Source organism: Egretta garzetta, unplaced genomic scaffold (assembly GCF_000687185.1).
Source record: "Egretta garzetta isolate BGI_Z169 unplaced genomic scaffold, ASM68718v1 scaffold56, whole genome shotgun sequence".
Lineage (NCBI taxonomy): Eukaryota > Metazoa > Chordata > Aves > Pelecaniformes > Ardeidae > Egretta > Egretta garzetta.
Genome location: NW_009260182.1, coordinates 12,004,629 through 12,024,700, shown reverse-complemented (window position 1 = coordinate 12,024,700; position 20,072 = coordinate 12,004,629). Strand labels below are relative to the sequence as shown.

At 37.3% G+C, this 20,072-nt stretch overlaps 1 protein-coding gene across 1 annotated transcript in view; it reads left to right on the top strand.

Moving 5' to 3' along the window:
• The window catches only part of MARCHF5 (membrane associated ring-CH-type finger 5), a 35,061-nt gene extending 15,140 nt beyond the window's left edge, over window positions 1-19,921 (top strand). Inside the window, exons 3-7 of the mRNA XM_035897421.1 lie at window positions 5,562-5,764; window positions 11,060-11,190; window positions 14,435-14,618; window positions 15,023-15,189; window positions 16,405-19,921. Of these exons, the coding sequence (XP_035753314.1) occupies window positions 5,562-5,764; window positions 11,060-11,190; window positions 14,435-14,618; window positions 15,023-15,189; window positions 16,405-16,521 (802 nt within the window). The 3' untranslated portion in view covers window positions 16,522-19,921. The remainder of the gene's footprint in view (window positions 1-5,561; window positions 5,765-11,059; window positions 11,191-14,434; window positions 14,619-15,022; window positions 15,190-16,404) is intronic.
• Window positions 19,922-20,072: the final 151 nt, after the last annotated feature.

The following is a 20,072-nucleotide window of genomic DNA, read 5'->3' as shown; positions in this document are numbered from 1 at the left end:
GGGAAAGTGTGGTGCTCCATCTGTAATCCTGTTGCAGTCTTCCTCTGCTAACCCACTTCTGGCATTGTGGTAGATGGGTCTGTATGCATTCTGCTGTTGAAGTCTTCATGGTGCTTTAGGCTCTGCAGCTGAGTTCATCTCTTCCAGTACTTAATCTCCTCCTTGAAGCATGATGTAAGATAGCATTTCTTGGATTAACTGGTATTCCCCTTTTTGTAGCCTTTACCAGGGATGTGTAGGCTAGGCTTGCGTTATGTTATGTTATTAGCGGCCCTCTAGCAAGGAAGTGCTTAGCAGTAGTGTTTGCAATATGTTGTTTCTCTTGCTTTTTGAGAGAACAGTTTGCTGTGTTTGCCTGCTAAAATTCTAGCCAGCTCCAAAGCAGCCTACCTGTGTTGTATGGTGCGAGGTAACTCCCTTGATTTTTCTGACATCTTAGTCTTCCCACTTAAACATGATCTTACAGTATTTAGAGTGTAACTGGCAGGCTTAGTGGAAGCTTATCGCTATTCTTCATCAAAGATATTTTATCTGTCAGTATAGACTATGTATAAAAATTTGTTATGGAAGTTCATGAAAAATTGCCTTTTCCAAAAAGCAGATTTGTGGGTCATCCTTTGGAACAGTGCCTTTTTATGGCCAGCTATTGGAGTGCTTTCAGTCAGTTCTTCCAAGATACATTTTCACCCCTCACTGCGTTGGCTCTATGTGCTATCATTGCTATCAGTTACGTTGCAAGCCTTTTCACTTTTCTCTTTTTGGATGTGAAATTCAATTGGAATAAGCCACTCGGTCACTTAACGCTTAGCAGAGCAAGGATGCTTTACTCCAATAGCAAGGTACCAGCAAATTCGTGCTGCTTTAAGGGGAAGCAGTGTGCTCTGTGATGTGGGAGAAATGCAGAAGAGTTTTCTTAAAGAGATTTCTTATCTTTTTGAAGGATCTGTAATGAGAGGAAAAATGCTTTTCAGCTCATGGCTCTAGAGTATGTCATGCATGTTCATATTTGCATTTCCCATGGTAAGTCTTGCAAGAATTTTGTTTTCTCAGAAGTTTTCTGGTTTTGCTTGCCATTTTTATGTGTGTGCCACTGAACATCAGGGGCAAAATTCCAAGGCTTTTTGCATTCTGTCTTGCAGTGCTGAATATTTTAAACCAGCCTATAAAGCATCTGTGCTGTCTCAGTCTCACAAGTCATCTTCCATTAAGTGTCGTCACAAGGATATCTGCTGGGCGTATGGGGCATTAAAGATTTCTGCAAACTTTTTACTAGTGTATATATAATTAACATACTGCTTTTAAACTACTTTTTTGTATTGCTTACACAGTTATGCCTGCTTGAAAACAAAGCTGTATCATGGTGAATTCAGCTCCCACAGACTGAGGCAGATTTGATTTAAAGAACATTTATTAGGTCCTGTCCTCCCTCCCATCTGAGACTGGTTTGGGGAAAAAGTAACCTTTAGGAGTACAGCTCAATAAAAGGAAAGCAGTCTGCCTCTAGATGTGTCTGCTGGTGCTGGAGGATTTTACTGGTGTGTTGGAGCTGTAACTCCAACCAGGTACAGAAGAGAGTGGCTTCCTTACTGATGAGAAACTCGTGGTTTGGAGAAGCCTGTTTTTAGGCAGGCCTTGGCTTTCTAGAGTAGTCATAAAACATTTGGAGTGTCGGATCTCTAGTTTTTAATACAACTTCGTCTCTATTCACTCTGCTCTTCACATATGCAATATCCTGAAGAGAGTTTGTCTTTGGTAGAGAAAAAAACCAGATGCAATAAATGAGTTATTCCTGGAGTCAGAATAGAATTTTTGAGACCGGAGAGCTTTAGATGCAGGGGAGCTGAATCTAAAAGGCATTTGTAACCCTATATTCAAAGCTGAAATAATATGTCATGTTTTTTGTGTATGTTTTGTTTGGTTGTTTCTTTCTTAAGCCAAGGAAGTGTGGAAAAATACATTAGTGTTATTGATTTGGCTCTGTAGAAAGTCATCAAAGAAAAAGGTTTGAGTTTCTGTCAGAAACAATGCTTTGTTCCACCTTGTCAGCCTTTTCTATTTCAGGTTATCTGAGTAGCAACCTGATTCGGTGGTAAGAATCAAGGTCATATTTTATTCAGTACAAGAAAATGGAAAATCTGGCAAGAGCCAAGATACTTGTTTTGAAATGGTTTTATTTAGCCCTTTCTGCCACAGCTGCTGTCAATGGAAAGAGATAAAACTGATGACAGAATACAAGGAATTTACTGTTCATTATTCATGACTTGCTAAAGGTTTAAGTCTGTAAAGGATTTATTTTTTTATTATTCTTTCCATGGGCTTTTCAGGTTTTCAGATACGATTGCCTGGCAAGAAATTGGATGAAGCAATTAAAGAAAAGATGCATATTTTTCTTGACTTATTAACCTCAACAGAAAACTCAAATGGAGTTTAATCTACAGAGTATTCATGGACAAATTCACTAGTTAAAATTGCAGTGCAGCAAGATTAAGTTCATGCTTAAATCTGTCATTATTTGAGTAAACTTTAGACTTCTGTGGTGTGGTGGCATCTGATCTCAGTGGTACCCACAGACCTAATTAGCTCTATTGTGAAGCCTTCAGTTTAAAAATAAAAATCGAAGTTACAAATTTAGAGCAGCTTTAGACTTAAATAGGATGTGGAATGAACGAGTGAACATTTACCTTTAATGCAGCAAGAAACTGTCAGAGACGAACAATTATTGGTAGTATTGTATTGGTTGTTCCTACAGTAACTTTGTGGTTTCTTAGTGTGAATAGAAAAATGAATAAACATTGGAAGAACTTGTGTTCCTTAAGAACTCCTTGATATCACGTCCAATGAATCAAAATGTCTGCCATGCTTTGTAATACTTCCAAATCTTTGTGGTGGTCTCAGCATTTTCCTCTAGATTCTTACTAACTTGTGGATTGGCTGTCTTTCTTCCTCCTACTTGGGAAGATTAACGCGTCCTTTCATTTAGGGCTGCTATAGGTGCACATAGGGAGCATGAAGGTGAAGAGGGATGGTATTATAGGAGTGCATAATACTGCAATTCTGATTTAAACGGATGTTGTGGGGAAGGACAGAAAGAAGCAAAGTCAGACCTTGCTTTTGCCTTCACAGTAAGACAAATGGAAGAAATTGCAGTTCTGATTCGAGATGTCAGTCTTCCACCTGAACAGTCATCCTGAATGAAAACTGATGCAGTTGTAGTTTTAGAGCACAAATGTTAAAAATTCACATCTGCGCCTATTATAGTATGTTCTGTACTTAAAACTGGACATGTGGACATGACAGTCTGTTTGTTTTACCTACTGTTCAATATTAAATTGCTTTTCTTGCCATCTTCCCTGGAATCTGCATCTCAAATTGTGTTCCCTTTCACAAGTATGCCAGTAATAAGTTGCTACAGTTCTGCTCTTACACACTCACAACTTAATTGCAGTATACTTCCACCACTACAAATGAGAAGAAGATTCAGTGCTTTAAAATAAATCTCTTGCAGGTATTTTATAGGTACAGTTATTCCTATCAGCAAAGCATGGTTATTCTTCTGTAGAGAAACATTTTCAGTTTACAAATGGAATACTATCCAAAATAGTGCAGTCTTAAAAGGAAGCTGTTAAGACAACAAACTCTTTCATTACTTCAGGTTTCAGCCTGACATTCAAGTATCCCATGGTAGATTTCCCGTCTCCCCCCCCACCTCCTCTTTTTTCTCATAGAGGTTAAAACCAAAACCCACAACTTGTTTACAAGTGACATGCTAGGGAGAAAAATAGTAACCTTTTAAAGGAATTACTCTGTTTTTGTTGCTTTCAAAGTGGCTTTAGTAAAATTGGCCTTTGCTGTGCATATAGTTGCCCTCTAAATTTTGTCTTAACAATTTTTAGTTACAAGCATTGTTTCTTTTTCTTTTTGGAAGCAGTGCAGAGGAAAGACCTTCAGTACGTATATGTTAAAGTATAAATTTGTCAAATTTTCTGATAACTATTTAGCACTGATTTCCATAAGAGAGAATATGACAGTCTGGGAAAATTAGTAGAGTTGGAGGGAACTTCTAAACTGTAATTTCTCCTCCCAGTGCTAACAAAGGTTGGAGATGGGATGCCAAAAGGGCAGACTGAAACAAAAAATATGAGGATGACAGGGAATAAAGGTGAGCAGTAGTTGAGAAGCTGAAACAAGGAAAAAATTTGATTGAAGAGTTTATAAGACTAGGAGGAAGGTTTATGACTGACAACACTAGAGTAGGGAGAGGAAAAGTGTCATGAACCTCTGTAACATCCCCACATAGAGACTACAGTCATGATTCTTGAATCTTAACGTTATTTTGTTTAGTAGTGCCAGAGCATTTCTCAGCTTCTACCTCAGTTACTGTCTGTTAGTGGTTACACATAAGAAGCCTTTTACAGTTTCATCTTAATGATGTTACTCAAATCAAGAGAACAAAACTCGGGCATCAAAATAGTGCTGCAAAACTTCAGCTAGTGCATAATGTCCAATTAGATTGTATCTTGATAAATTATAGGGATGCTGTTGCTGTATACTTTTTATAAAGCTTTAACTACGATTGCAATGGCTTGTGTAAAGTATTTATTCTAAAAAATATATCGAACTAGATTACATTTGGAGTAAGATCCTTTTTTTGCAAGATTCTGGTTTATTATCTTAACTTCAATATCTTCAGTATGGGAATTAGCAAATTATTTCACAGTAAAAACTAGATTATTGGGTCAACATATCCGATATTTTCCTAGTTTAGATCTAGTTTACTTCCTGTTGTAAAGTGTCCAAGGGTCTGGCCTAATCATGAGATCAGATATCCGGGAATTACCAGGATGTGTGTTCTCTTCAGGTCAGGTCACCTAGCCTGTCAGTCTTGTGTTTTCTCCTTATAGAATTAGTATGTCTTAATTTTATACATCCAGATAATTCTTTAGTGCAGAAATTTCTTCCTCTAGTGGTACGATAATATTCTTGAAGTACTTTGTAACTCAAATTTATGTTATACAAAGTCTATTTATATGAATGAAGTACTTTCTTTTTTTCAAAGAGAGGGAATGAATTGAATATAACTGTTTACAGTTTGGTTTGTGATACATTGTACATCTGTGTTGTTTTGTCCTTTAAGTGGATTGGGGTTCATTTCCCAAGTAACAGACTACTATATTGATCTTATATTTTTCATTTTTAAAACTTACCAAAATGTCTGCTGTAACAGGAGATGATAACGCATTTAAAAATATATGGATTTTTCATATGTTGAATTATTGAACAAATTTTGAGGTTGAAATATAGTCTCAATGCTTTTTAATTCATGAATTATCTAAAAGTTAAATTAGTAATTCGGAATGTATTAAAAGCAGTTGTTTAGATGTCTGCAATAGTAACACCAGAACAAGACTGGTACAAAATACTTTTGGTGATTAATGAAGCAACAAGCATCATCTCCTCTAGGTGCACATTTTCTAAAGCTACATGCTTTCACGTGTGAAAGTTCATTTTAACCACATAAAAGTAGCAAAGAATATCTTCTTTTTTCCTTCCTGTAATTACAGAAGCTGCTGGGTTTGTTTTGCTACCGATGAGGATGATCGGACAGCAGAGTGGGTGAGACCTTGCAGGTGCAGGGGCTCGACGAAATGGGTTCATCAGACTTGTCTACAGCGCTGGGTGGATGAAAAGCAAAGAGGAAACAGTACTGCTAGAGTTGCTTGTCCTCAGTGCAATGCAGAATATTTAATAGTATTTCCAAAGCTAGGTAAGATATGCATCATTTACATTTTAAACATAATATGTGTTGTTTCTTTCTATTGTTCCTACTTTTTTCTTTTTTTGAACTCAGAGCATCACTTCTGTTGAAAACTTGTCTATTCCCTTTTCCAGACAGAAATAACTTTATTCTGCTGGCATCCTATTTGGTGGCTTAGTTAAATACCTTCTGAAAATTTTGTATGTGTTCCACTTAAGTATAGTGATAAGTTTTATAAGTGACTGACCTATAATGAATTCATGGTTAATGTGATTTTTTTTCTCGTTGAGCAAAGGGTGATTTCTTTCAGCAGTTGCCACATATTAGCACATAAACACATCCTTTTTTTTTTCCTCAGTTAGCAGAGAAACTGTCATCAAAGGAAATTCAGAGAACCTTACTGAGCAACCTGTTGTACTACCCGAAAAACTATTTTTACTTTGTTGGGAGGTATTCCTGAGTCAATATTGCCCTGTATTCAAGAGGCAGAATATCTGTGGTTGCTGGGCACTGCTCTAGATCTTAGCTCTGTTTGTCAAGGTGAAGGAAAAAAGTTGGAGATGTTCTTCCAGAGCCTACTTACTTGAGTAGCAGAATAGCACACTGTGAAATATGTTGCATATATTTAAATTAGCAGTGGTTGCTGTTATTCCAGCCCTCATTTGCCTGTATGTTCTATGGGGTATATTAAGTAGGGCAAGAAAGTGAAATGTTGCCATGGAAACTTAAATTTTGTTTATAAGTAAAAAAGCTTGTTAAAGAAATGCTGATATAGCACATGAGTGCAGGCATTTGCAGGATTTTAAAGAGTTTTTTTTAAGTATCTTATTTCTGTCATGAAACGGCTGAAAATAACTTGCACTGTCAGTTCTTTGGGACAGGACCTCTTTTAGTATAAGGGCTAACAAAATTAAGGTGTGAAGGGAATTTTTGATGACACTTATTTCTGTGATAGAACACTAAGTAGTAGGAAAGAAAATACGGACTAGTGTATTGTTGATATTCAAGAAAACATAAACCACCATGAAACTTACTACCAAGTTATTCATATATCAACCATAATTCAGCTTTGCTATATGGATAAAGTTAGAGAGGATCTCCATCATAAAGAAGGCATCAAATTATAAGGTTTACTATTGGCTTTGGGGACAAAAACTGTTTGATATCTGGACACTTAGAATGTACCACAAAACTGAAGCTGTTTAAAATTCTCACTTTTATCTTGAATGACGAAATTGTAATGTAAGCTGCATTTGCATTTTGTTTTGGCAGTGGGAAAAAGGGGAAGCAACTACAGTTTGGAGAGGATACATGCACATAAACAACAACAGGCATTTTCATTGTTCTTGCAATTTGTGGCATACTTTATTTGAAAGCTAAGATTGCTAAATGCTAACATTCCTAACCTCTGAAGCCAGCCTAAAATTCTTGCACGAGATTGTTCAGCCCATGCATGATGTGTTTTTCCTCACAATACCATCTTTTTCTATTTTTAAAGATGAGACGGGCATAAATTCAGACTGTTGTAAAAGTACGCAAGACATGAAAATTAATTTGGGTCCATCAAACATCAATCACGAGCTTGAAGTGCCTTCAACAAGGGAGACAGTCTTGCCCTTTCATAGCTCTTTCTAGGAACCCAAAACCGTTAGATCACAACTCCACTCTAAGTCAGTCCAGGTCACACCAGGCAGAGTTGGGACAGTAAGATGTTTTCAAGCAGTCTTGCCAGTAGCCCCGTCTCCGCTGCAGCAGGTATCTTCAGAAGATATTACTAGTCATACCACTCAAGAAACTAAAATTACTTGAGCAGGGAAGAAGTAATGACTGAAGTTTCCCTGAGGTATCATAGTTCAGAAACTTATTTACATTAAGACTTCTCTAATGGACTGCTGGAAACTTCTTTCTAAAAACAAATTTCTGTGAAGGGGCACTCCCTAACACACCTTGCTTTATTTATGATTATAGTTTTGAAGTAATATCAACTTGAGGAGACGTCAAAGAATGTCTTTATAAGTAACAGTGGGTGTCTTTATGTATTTTACGAATTCAAAACAGCCCCCCCAGTGATGTATCTTCTTAATAAAAATAATTCCATTTCAAATTTGATAGTGCATATCAGTTTTAGAGATTGGTAGTAACTATGTTCTTATTAGCTATTCTCTTCTGAGAACTTTATTAAATAAAAAAATATTATTGCCACTTGGAAAATAACCAAAGTATCTTTTAGATCATTATTTCAGTTTAATAAATAGAAAACAGTTTGGCAGGAAAAGCTCTGTAAAAGCACGATAGTTTTTACAAAATGAAAAATATTTTTGTACTTCCTTCTTTAATTTGTGTGTCAATGATACTTAATTTCCTGCTTCTTCCTTAATACCATCTTAAAGAGAAAGTTAGATTTGTCCTCCTTTCTCTCCACTTCCTTCCTAAAGGGCTAATTAAAAAAAACAAAACAAAACAAGGTTTTTCTAGTCTTTTCTCAAGATTCTATACCTTATTCTGTGGCTTGCTGCTTTTAATGACTAGTATCAGTAGGTACAATTTTTGAGTATTTCTAGTGTTAGCCTTCCACTGTTGCGATATTACCTTGCCAAGCTTCAGAGCTTTGTGTTGCCCATCAGGACTCACCAAATATGATGGGTTTTTTGAGTCTCTTGTCTTCACCTTCTTCAAATGAGTGTAAGTTTTCCAAATGGTACAACTAAACAACTTTTTCAGTGACTGTGGGAAACAGTCAAGATGTGCAAATTGCCGTGCATTTAGTACTTCCAGTTATGACCTTGTTGCTACTTTCAGCATGTTGATTGACATCCCAGTGCTTTCTTAAGTCTGTCCGGGTAAGTTAAACATGACTGTTATACAGTTGAACTGCTTGTTCCAGTTCTTTGTATTTTGAGTAGAGTTCCATCTTCAGAAACTCTTTAATGTTGGTACCTAATCAATAATAGGATGTTCAGCTTGAGCATAAATTAACTCTGTAGCTACATTTTGTCAGCTGCTTACAGGCTAATTTACACTGGTTGGTGTATTTGAAGCAGGGTGCTGGTGAGGTGTTTACTGTCTTAGAAGCCACATAGGAAGATGCTTCCTGCCCTTAAAATTAGAGCTTATTATGAAACAAAGAATGCATGCTGTACTGGAAGATGCACGCAAAGGTAACCAGTCTGAAGTACTTGAGCAGTAGGTTAAGAACCTGAGGATCCAGCAGAGCTAGAGAGTACGTTTAGCAATATTCTGCCCAAGTTGCTTAGGACTGCCCACTGGTCTGTTAAATAACTTGGCAATATTTACAATTACTTCTGTCAAGATGGCATATAAGCGAAATGTGTTTTAACTGCAGCTCTTTAGTATGGTATTCACACACATACCTGTGTATGGAAAAAAAAAAGTTGCAATCCTTCTACAGGGTTGCTGGATGCTACCACTGTACAAATAGTATGTAAAATCCTACCCTGTTCTTAAAAAAAAAACAAAAACAAAAAAAACCCAACAACAAAAAAAAACACCACCACAACCTGGGGGGGAAACGCCTACCACTAAACAGATGTATTTGAGAGTGCTTTACAAGAACCAGTGCTGATAAAATGTGACAATGAATGAGTTCAATTAGATGTTCCTGTTGCTTGTTTTCACTGGTTGACTTGAGCTGAGTAGAACTGGTTGTTTTGAAAGCATTTGCACTAGAGCTGTTTTCTTGAAAGATAAGAACCAAGTCATGAAACAGGAGTCACAATTTTGTCAGTGTGGCTGATGGAAATAAATTTTCTGTGAACTTCTGAAGTAAATTTCAAATCTTGATTTTGTGTTTAAATGCACAGTTTTTAATTCATTTGGTATAAATATGATAGTTCGGAGTCAGTCTCTTTGGGAACAGGGTGCTAAGTTATCACCACCCTAAAAAATGAAGAATATAAAATTGTTGTGTAATCGGAGTATACCAGCTAAGAACTGAACTGTGGGTGATTTTGTCTATTTGGAGAATGCCAACTACAATACCTTTATGTTTAGAAAGGTGAAAAAGAAAAAAATCCTTGGCACCTAATCTTACAAATTCTGTCAGAACAAGTTTTGACTGGAGGTCAGGAGGGAAACGGCATACAACTTGGGACAGGTGTACAGAACAGCCTGGCCATCGCCTAACTGGCCTGGCAATTGAAATGCGTCTAGTGGAAGTCCAGTACATCTCGTGTATTAGGACTTCAGTAAGTCATTTAACACCATTGTGGAAGAAATCACTCCTTTCCTACCCTTCCTGCCCACCCCCCCAAAAATATTAGGAAGCAGTAAAAGAATTATAGGCTGGGGTGAGTAAACCATGATGAGAGACATGGAAGATTAGTTACTTGAAGAATGCCTATTGGTTGGTTTTGAGAATAACTTTACTATTTTCACTGATTTTGGTAGGAAAAAGGAGGAGGGAGCTAAGAAGAACTAGTCATGCATATGAGCTGGAGGAGGACAGTCTATGTAGAATTAGCTGACAAATACAAAAGTAATGTGGAATCCGATCATGGTGATGACATTTTACACTTCCATGCGTACATTTCAGACTTCAACTTCTGGCTTTTGCTGGTGTTCTTGCAGTCTCTCAAATAAAAGATGCAAGCATGCCCTTGTTTACCTCACCAAAGTCGGCCAGGGTAATGTCGTGCCCTGTGTAAGTCTGGGAAGTGCAGTTGCCCACAAACAGAACAAAGAACGCTATTCATGCATTGTTGTCAAAGGCACTAAATAACCTGAATAGGAGGGTTTTTTCCTCCAACATCTGAGACATGGTCCTCTAAAAATATTGAATGCAGCCTCTTCCATCAGAAGGAATCTTTCATACTGACTGTGCTACATTTTACTGTAGAGCAGGATAGTTTACTGACAGAATTTTCAGGTGAAGCTGTCAAAGATAAGCCCATAAAGTACATTAAACTAATTAGTATTTCTTCCTTTTGAAAGCTAAAATATCTAACAAAAAAGCCACTAAGCCTAAAATGGTTTCTACAACAGAACAATTCTGATTCAACACAAAGGAAGCTAATCGACTTTAGTGGGTAAATTAGTTAGTGCTCTAACCAGTATATTAATCTCTCAGATGTTGCAGTGAATGAAATTGTAGGTAGAAATAAGTTACTAGTTTAGCTTGTAGCTTCTTAATTGTGTTCTCATTTAAACACTATGTGTGGGATGTCAGACTTGTATTTTCCCAAGTTCATTCTTTCTTATCAGTGACAGGTGCTGAGAGCTTTCTTCAGTATGCTTATATATATATATATATATATCTCTTGAAACCTTACTTTTCCTTTATCATAGGTCCAGTTGTTTACGTTTTGGATCTTGCAGATCGACTGATCTCAAAGGCATGTCCATTTGCTGCAGCTGGAATCATGGTGGGCTCTATATACTGGACAGCTGTTACATATGGAGCTGTGACGGTGATGCAGGTACACATGTATTTCCTCTTCTTACCAGCTTCGAAAGCAAGTCTTCTAAAGAAAAAGTCAATTAATTCGTCTTTCCTTGGCTTAAAACATGCTTTAGCTGCTTTCAGCACTTTCAGTGTAGTTAACCAGTGAATTCAAGATGGGTGGATAGAAAGCTTTTCACGTTTAACCGATCATACTGTCTAAAGCCAAGTGCGCCTGTTCAAATGTGGTGCAGTCTGCAACTAACAACATTCACTGCTACTGCAGCTGGCCGCCCTTTGTATGGGCCGCTGGTGAGCCCACTTCTATTCGTAGAGAAAAGGTGCCATTACCACCTAACTACTAACAATGGGTAGCCTAATTCTTCAGAAAAGACATGAGGCTCATCTCCTCTTCTACCTGTAGAAAAACTTGCTAGCAACTTCCTAAGGGTTGAGACATGGCAAATTTTTCACTCTACCATTTTTTAATTGTATAAAGGAAAATCCATGCTCTGAATGGTGAGAGTCACTCATAAACAACAAACGCAAACCCCTGCAAATTAATAGTTTGTTGAAAGAAAAAAGTATTATTTTTCCTACTTCTGTGCGTGTGAACTTGCTATTTAAATACAAAAATAACATTGACAGGTGGTATACTATTAACTGTGGAATGATTTGTTCACGGCTCTCCTAGTTCAAGTATAAGATAAGAGTTTTCATAGACTGTACAACTAGAAGGACTTTGGTTACCATTTTAGTTGTTGATTCCTATATCAAGCCCATAACCTGTGTTTTGCCTGAAAGCATAAAAGTATTTCTGGTGCTAATTCAGTTGTAGATAGAATTAGCAAATCTGGTTGCTAATAAGTATTCCCTTACACAGTTCTAATTTTAAATAGGCAACCTAGTCCTTGTCCATGTAAGTCATATGGCACCACTACTTCTTGAATTGTGTGGCACTGCCCTACAGTTCTGCAAGTCACTCCATCTCAAGATTGTGTGCTATTTTGGTTTTGTTTGTACGTGATCTCATAGCAGAAATGTATGTGACAACCACTTGAAGTGGAGCCCAAACAAGTTGATGCACACTGCTACCAGTGTGGCCAGGGTCAAGCGGCTGCATAAGTGATGTGTAATGGCTTTCAGTACCTCCTCCATTCCAGTGGATGCGTCTCTTACAGAATGGCACACGTAGGAATTTCCTCATCTGATATTTTGTTCTTGTTGTGGCCGCTACAGGAACATTGGAACCACCTGTAATACTACAACTAGACTTTGTGAAACGTACCGGTCCTTATCTCCTTGCCCACTGCTACACTGAGCCTTTTTCTGTTAGGAATTTACATGACCTTTTTAGCTTCTCTAGAACTATGTAAACAAATGGAAGGATAAATGCTCCTTTCTGTAGTAGTTTTGCTTTTGAAATGAGGATCTGCCCTTAAGCAAAGGTTGTGGGTCTAGTTGAGCAACTGCATGGTTACAGCTTAACATCTACGTTAGTTTAGACAGCTGGTCAAATCCCAGGCACGAAGCACTAGCTTTTTTCCTCTGATGTAATGGTTGTTTGATCATATGGATGGTACGCTGGGTTAGAGAGTAACTTTTTTTTTGCTTATAATGGAGGAGATTGAACTGGAAGTGGAGAGAAAGTGTTCCACCCCCTTTGCCACCCCAAGTTTGCTGTGTTTAACACAACTTGTTTCCTGATGCATTTCAGACTGCTTTCCTTCAGTTGAAGGGCCGGAGAGAAGCACAAAAGCTATTTGTAAAGGTTAAGCCTCAGATGGAGAGAAATACAGAAATGATGTTGTGACTATAGTGGTAGCCAAGTCAGTAACAAATCATATGGGGTTACTGAAAGCAGAAATCGCAATCTAAAGCAAAAAAGACGAGGTACTGGGGCTTTTTTTTTTGATGGGCAAGGACTATAAGGAGAAAAAAATGGCATCAGACATCATAATTTGGGTGGAAGATAGTGAAGAAGCTGGAAGACAAATGCTGAGTATTTTTTTAAGGAATAATCTTTTGGCGGCAACAGTATTGGTTATCCCTATTTTTAGAGGCTGTGGTATATAACATAACACCCTGCTCTGGAAGAATAAGATGGAATGGTTTTCAAAGCAAAGCTTAAAAGTACAGTTTGAAGGTACTGTGGTACGTTACCTTAGCTTCTTCCCTGTGTCCCTCCTATTCCAGAAGTACTGCTTTTTAAAAATTTTGCTGTTGTTGCATGTTCTTACTACCTAATTCTAAGTTTCATGCAAGTGAAGACTTGATAGCTGCTTGCATTTGTGGGGAAAAGAAGAAGTCAGTGAAAACACATCAGGAAATCCAGTGCCTGACAAATGTAATAATTATTATTTTAGTGGGTTTAGTCTTCCTGGATTCTTATGGAAAAAGTCATGAAAGAGCCCATTCTTTCAGAAGCTACTCAAGGACTTTGTTAGCATTTAGTAATTCTTAAATTGAGACAGCTCTAGAAGATATCTACCACTTCAATTCCTTTTTTTTGTCTTTGGCCCTATTAGAGTTACTTATTTAAAATAAAAAGTATGTACTTTTTAGGAAAATGTAATCCACTGTTCTGTTGCAGTTTTAATACGTAGATTTTATAAACTGCGAAGTCTGATTATTTTTTTTTATGTGCCAGTAGAAAGGTTTAGACACATTGGTAATGACTGTCCTTTAAAATTGTAGCAGTAACCGCATTTAAAATACAAGTGAAGATGTGCTATGTCCACTACAGTTGGCAGTAATGTACCTCTTCCTGCAGTGCCTAGAGATGCGATGCTTTTTAATACTGTGATCTCTGTTGCCTAAGGTATTCCTAAACAGAAATTTTTGATTAAAGCACCCTGGGATACTTGCTGTCAATTTATCCTTTAAAGACTAGCATCTAATCAATTTCTGAGTGTAGAATTAATAATTCTAAACCTGTTAATTCTTCTGTGCATTTGGAAAGCATGCTATTTTGGTATTTCAGATGTTTAAGCTTTTACTCATGCAGAAGCATATGAAACTTCTCTTTAGATGGTAAGGAACTGTGTTACAGCTCTCTGCAAGATTAATGACTTGCAAATTAGGCCTGGTAGCTTGTCTGCATTACACTTGATAAGCAACCTAGGATGCAAAGGGAAAACAGAGTATGTTAGGTAAAAAACTATTCTTTTTTTCCTTTAACTTAAAATGTATGGGCAGCCCTGAACAAACTTCAATTTTTGTAAGCTATAGTCTTTGTTCAGTTGTAACTTACATTTGTCAACAATATACATATTTACCAGGTTGTGGGCCACAAAGAAGGTCTTGATGTCATGGAGAGAGCTGATCCTTTATTTCTTTTGATTGGACTTCCCACCATCCCAGTCATGCTAATATTGGGCAAGATGATTCGTTGGGAGGACTATGTGCTCAGACTGTGGCGCAAATACTCTAATAAGCTACAGATTTTGAACAGCATATTTCCAGGTAATGTGATTAAATTTAAAATGAAATATCAAGCTTGAGTTGGTACCTTTAGGAGATGGGGAGTAGTTTTCACCATTCTTAAGTAGAAGTGGTAACACCTTCCCTCTATGTTATGTTCAGTCTCTTTAGATCGTTTGTATGGTACTTAGTGAGAAAGGTGGGGCAAGAGGAGCATGGTTTCAATTAAGACCTTAGTAACAAAACGAGCTACTAAAAATCATGTGTCTTATTTGAAAGTAAAAATTAATAGTCATTTAAGAGAAACAGAATATTCACTGAGAAGAGGGATAGTTCTCAAAGTAATTGGGCTATAGGTTTGTAATGGGGAGTGGAGGGTGGGCACGAATGTCCTGTTTGAGGCAGTGGCTGCGTAACCTTTTCTACCCCCACTCTCATCCCTTTAGGCATTGGATGTCCTGTTCCTCGTATTCCAGCAGAGGCCAACCCTTTGGCAGATCACGTCTCTGCCACGCGTATTCTGTGTGGAGCTCTAGTTTTCCCTACTATTGCCACGATAGTCGGCAAGCTGATGTTCAGCAGTGTTAACTCAAATTTACAAAGGACAATCTTGGTAAGATTCAGTACTGCTTCTTTAATAAATAATTACAATATGGGAATATGAAGTGTTGTGTTGTGGGGGGAGGGAAGAAAAGCAAAAAGGACCATAAATTGATCTAGAACTTGAGTGGCATTTGATTAAGGGAAGGGTTGGGTTTTTTTAAGGTTGCCTGTCTTGGCAGTGGACAAGCTTCACATGTGTGAGAGACTTTGTCCTTGTGAGTGAAACTAATCTCAATTTTAGACAAGGCTGAAACTTGTATCTGGTACTGTACTAGGCAGATCTTAGCAGTAATTAAGGGTGATAATGAAGATGAGGAACCAGCATCTTCTAAGAACAATCTCTGCAAGGGAAGACTGGGGTTTATATTATCAACCTTTTCATATTAGCTTGTTTACTAATTCTTTGAGAGAATCCCTTTGTTACTTATTTTAATAAGGAGAGAAAAAGAAACTCTCCATCAAAGTTGAATGGAGGGGGGAGGACAAAGAGAGGAGACAATCTCTTCCTTTGTGAATAACCTCTGGCCTGCAGCCTTCCCAGGGGAAGCACACCCAGTCTGGTACAGTGGTGTCATCGGACTGCCACTTCAGCCTCTTTTTTCAGCTCCAACGCGTTAGTGCACCCCTCTCTTCCACATGGAAGAAACGGTGATATTACAGCTGCTCATGCAGACTAAAAGCAGCTTAGTGTCTCTTCTTATTTTGAAGTCTTGAGATAAACATACTGTAAAACTTTCTGGGGGGAAAAAAAAGTTTGTTTTACAAAAACCAGATTTTATGTCACTCCACACTTGCTTTTGGCAAGTGGCCTTTTTCAGAGTGATTAAAGAATGGTAATTAGTATTATTCCTTGTGTCATGTGTAGTATATATGCAGAGAAGGGAGGAAAGCAGATACATATCTGCATTTTACTTTGTTCTTTAAATAGGGTGTGCTTTGATTTTTTTTTTTAATATTTGTTAGACTTCCCAGCAAATAAAAGCTTTCAAAAGGTTTTACAGATCCAGTATATGTAATCCTTTAAGTAACACTAACCTCTGTAATAGTGCATTGTGACAGAAAACTTTGAGATACTCATTTTGAATTGTCCTAGTTAGCTAAACTTCAAAAGAAAACGCTGTAAAATAGGAAAATAAATCCTCTTTGACCAGAAATTTTTAAAAAGAACATTTGCAATGATATGACACTGAACTGTGCAGGCTTTCAAAATATCTTTTTATTTCAGGGTGGAATTGCTTTTGTTGCTATAAAAGGAGCTTTTAAGGTTTACTTCAAACAGCAGCAATATTTGCGCCAAGCTCACCGCAAAATTTTAAATTATCCTGAGCAAGATGGAGCATAAGGCTGTGATCTCCCGATGTCGTACAGTCTCATCTAACAGGTTTCCATGTTGTGTTGGTTCCATCATTATTGCACAGTAGTGGAGAATTGTGATAAGTTGCTGCTCCTATTTTTTTTTTTCTTTAAATATAATAAAGCACTGTCTTGTGGCAGGGTAAATCCTTTCAGCAACCACTGAACCTCAGAATGTGACTTGGCTTTCATTATTTTTGGGTATTTCTGTTGGGCAACAGGCTTCTGAATTATTGTCTTTGAGCCAATATGCTGAATGGGGAAAAAAAAAGCATCAACTATAGAACAAGAACATTTTAAATTGTGTAGTTAATGTAGGCTATATCCAAATGCCTTTTCTATACATGTTTTCATACCCTCGATATCATGCAGTTCAGCATTTCACACAATGAAAGGAATTTTTTTTTAGAAGGGAAACGTGAGTCATTACGAAGGCGAAGTAACTGTGGGACACCAGTCAATAAATATTTCCTTGGTTTTTTTTCTGGTATCAAACAGGGAGTGTAAAATACTCAAATGACTGGTCAGAGAAAACAGGACTCGTGTGTCAGCTTTAGCCACCTAAGTACTAGGTGTTGAAATCAGCATGGCTTCCAGGTGACTGTTTTATCACTGATAACTTTTACTGTCCTGTTGTATTTTCTGCAGTGCCTAGTGTTATTTTCTTCTGGCTCTTTTACTGTTTTGTAACTGGTGCTGGATAGCACTTCTTTCCCTTCACAGTAAAATAATTACATGGGGGGAAGTAAATTTTAGTTGCTTATTTTGCAGTTAAGCGTTGGAGCATTTGTTTAGTTTTCACGTTCCTTTTGATTATGTAAATATCTGTACAAGTACAAAGAGCAGTAGTGTGAGGAAACTACATTGGACGCTACAGCTACCTTTAAACTGACAGATAGGGCATCCTTCCGCACTTCCAGACCTGGGTGCGTAACTGGGCTCTCTACTGGGACTAGGCTCCCTTCTGCCCCTACCAGCTCTAGTGGAAGGATGGGCTGGAAGGGGTTGACACTACACTTTGGGTTCCCAGTCTGAGCACAGTACCTACCAGCAGGCTACGCGCTCTTAAGACAACTTGGCTCCATTCTGTAAAGGACTCAAGGATAAGTCTTAAATGTAATAAACATGAGCTTATTTATACAGTAAGCTTTACTGCTACAGTATGTTCAAAGTAGCCAGCTGAGGGAGACATTAGCACTTCAGTTATCTGATGTATTTATAAACTTAATTTCAACAGAAATTAACTGTTTTGTGAAGTTAAATTTTGACAAACATAATATTGCTATTTAATATTCACACCAGACCTAACCTAGATTTAGTACTTGAAGTTTTTTCTTAATAACAATTCATTTGTTTTTCTCAAAGTTGGGGTTTTCTTTTCCTTGTTCATATTAGTATGTCAAATGCATGGAGAAAGATTTTTTTTTTTTCCTTAAAAAAAAAAATCTTGTAGTGGAAGTATTCATAAGTACATATTTCTATTCACCAGAAATGAAGTAAATGCAGAATGGACTTCATATTTGACTGCAATAATGTATGTTAGAGAAATTAAAAATATGGTACTTTTTCTATAGTATGTTTATCTTAATTACTGAGATGTAATATTTTAGAACTGTACAAAAGTGTATATAATGACCAACTAGTATTGAAAAACTATACAGGTATTGAAAATTATACATTCAATCAATATCAAATACTTTTGAGGTTCTTGCTGTAACTGAAGAATTACTATAATCTTGTAAGTCTGCTGATTATATTTGTCTTAGTGGGCTCACTTTTATATAAAACTCTAACTACAGAGGAACAACCTCTGAAAGTTGCTGCTTTCTGTAAGATAGTCTTGAAACAACAGAATACGTATTTCTTACAGGATTCCTGATTTCAAGAAAACAGCTTTTGGGTGGTCTTCACTGTATATATTTCCAATGAATTTATTACTGTTTTTTAAAGTCTTGTGAAGAATTGAAAGATGCAAATTAGTGGGCTTGAAACTTGTTCCATGGGAAAGCTCATTGTCTCCTCTGGAAGTTAAAGCTATTGTAAAAATACAACTATAAAAATACTGTATTGATTATAAAATGTTTCACCTGAGTAGCAGAAGGCCATTACTGTGTTGTAAATCTTGTTTTTAAGTATTGCAAATTATAGTTATGTTGAATTAGGTTGAATAAATATTTTTTACACTCCCTTGTGTATTTTGTCAGTTGAAGAAAAGCCTGTAGCAAAACTTCTGAATGAAAAATGTGTTTTGTTTTAATGCATATCTAAGGATTTATATAATCAGTTTTAAGTTGATAGCCTAAAGAAATGTCTTGGGGGTGAAGGAAAAATTACTGTTAAGACTTAAAACTTACATTCACTTTTTTCTGCCCCCTCCTTTCTAGTGATCAATAAATGATGTAGGGGAATGCATTTCTCAAACATTTAAAGCATAAGAACTGTTGCAACACTAATAACTCCTGGTAATACAGAACTGGTGTTGGGAGTTACTCTGTATCTCTGGGTTGGCTGCTCTGCAGCATTTATTTGGGGAATAGACTGATCCCTCCTCCCTGAGAAAGACAATACTGGCTGTAGGAAGTGTTTTTTTCACCAATGGCTAATTTATGTCCCATTGCTTTTAGAACAAGGAATATGAGATGTTATCTAGCATTTCTCAGTGTACTTTATCTGTAACTTGGTTTCTCTTTGCCTGCCATTACATCAACATAAAGGCACAAATTATCTGGGCCATGATTATGTAAATACACGGGAGGTGCTTGTCCCCTTCTCTCTCTCTCTCCCCTCCTATCTTGAACCCTTCGATTTAGGTGGAACCCTACTATACTCTTCACTGTTTGTTGTTTGAATGGTGGTTCCTTCATCCTCTTTCCCCTGCAAAAGCTTTTCTTTGTAACAATTTGCATGAGTTGCCTGGTTTGAAGTATACCAGTTCCCTCCTCACCTGGAGTTGTTTCCCAAAGGTTAGCTGTCTCCCGTGGTTATCAGAGGAGGATCCAGCCATGTAGCTATTCAGGGCCTCTCCAGCGTTTGGAGTAGTTCCATGCTTGTAAGAAAAGATATGCTTAGGTATTGTGACTCCAGTCAGAATTATCTATTTTAACCGAGGACACAATTTTTACTAGGATTTCAGCTGCCTAATGTTTATCGTGGCAGCTGTGAGGATTCCCCTTTTTTTAAATGCATACTGTGAAACTTGGACAAGTTTACAGAGTAGGTGTTTGAAGGATGTTTGGAGTAGCTTTTACTAGCTGCTGCTTAGAAGAGTTTTCAACCACAGACAAGTATGTCTCTGTTTGCATAGTGGTTTTTACTGATGGAGAGAACTGGGAGAAGTAGAATACAAAGGTCATGGATCCATTTACTGTTGCGTCAGTAATCTTGCTTTTGGAATCCTGTATTTCATGTTCTACATCCATGACATTTTCTATTCAGGTTTTCTTTTGTGAAGAACTAGGATCAAATTTGTTAAATGCATCACTCAGTACAGTCATATTCTCTGTTCTCATAACAAATGCTGTGCTAACCATTCTCGCTTCC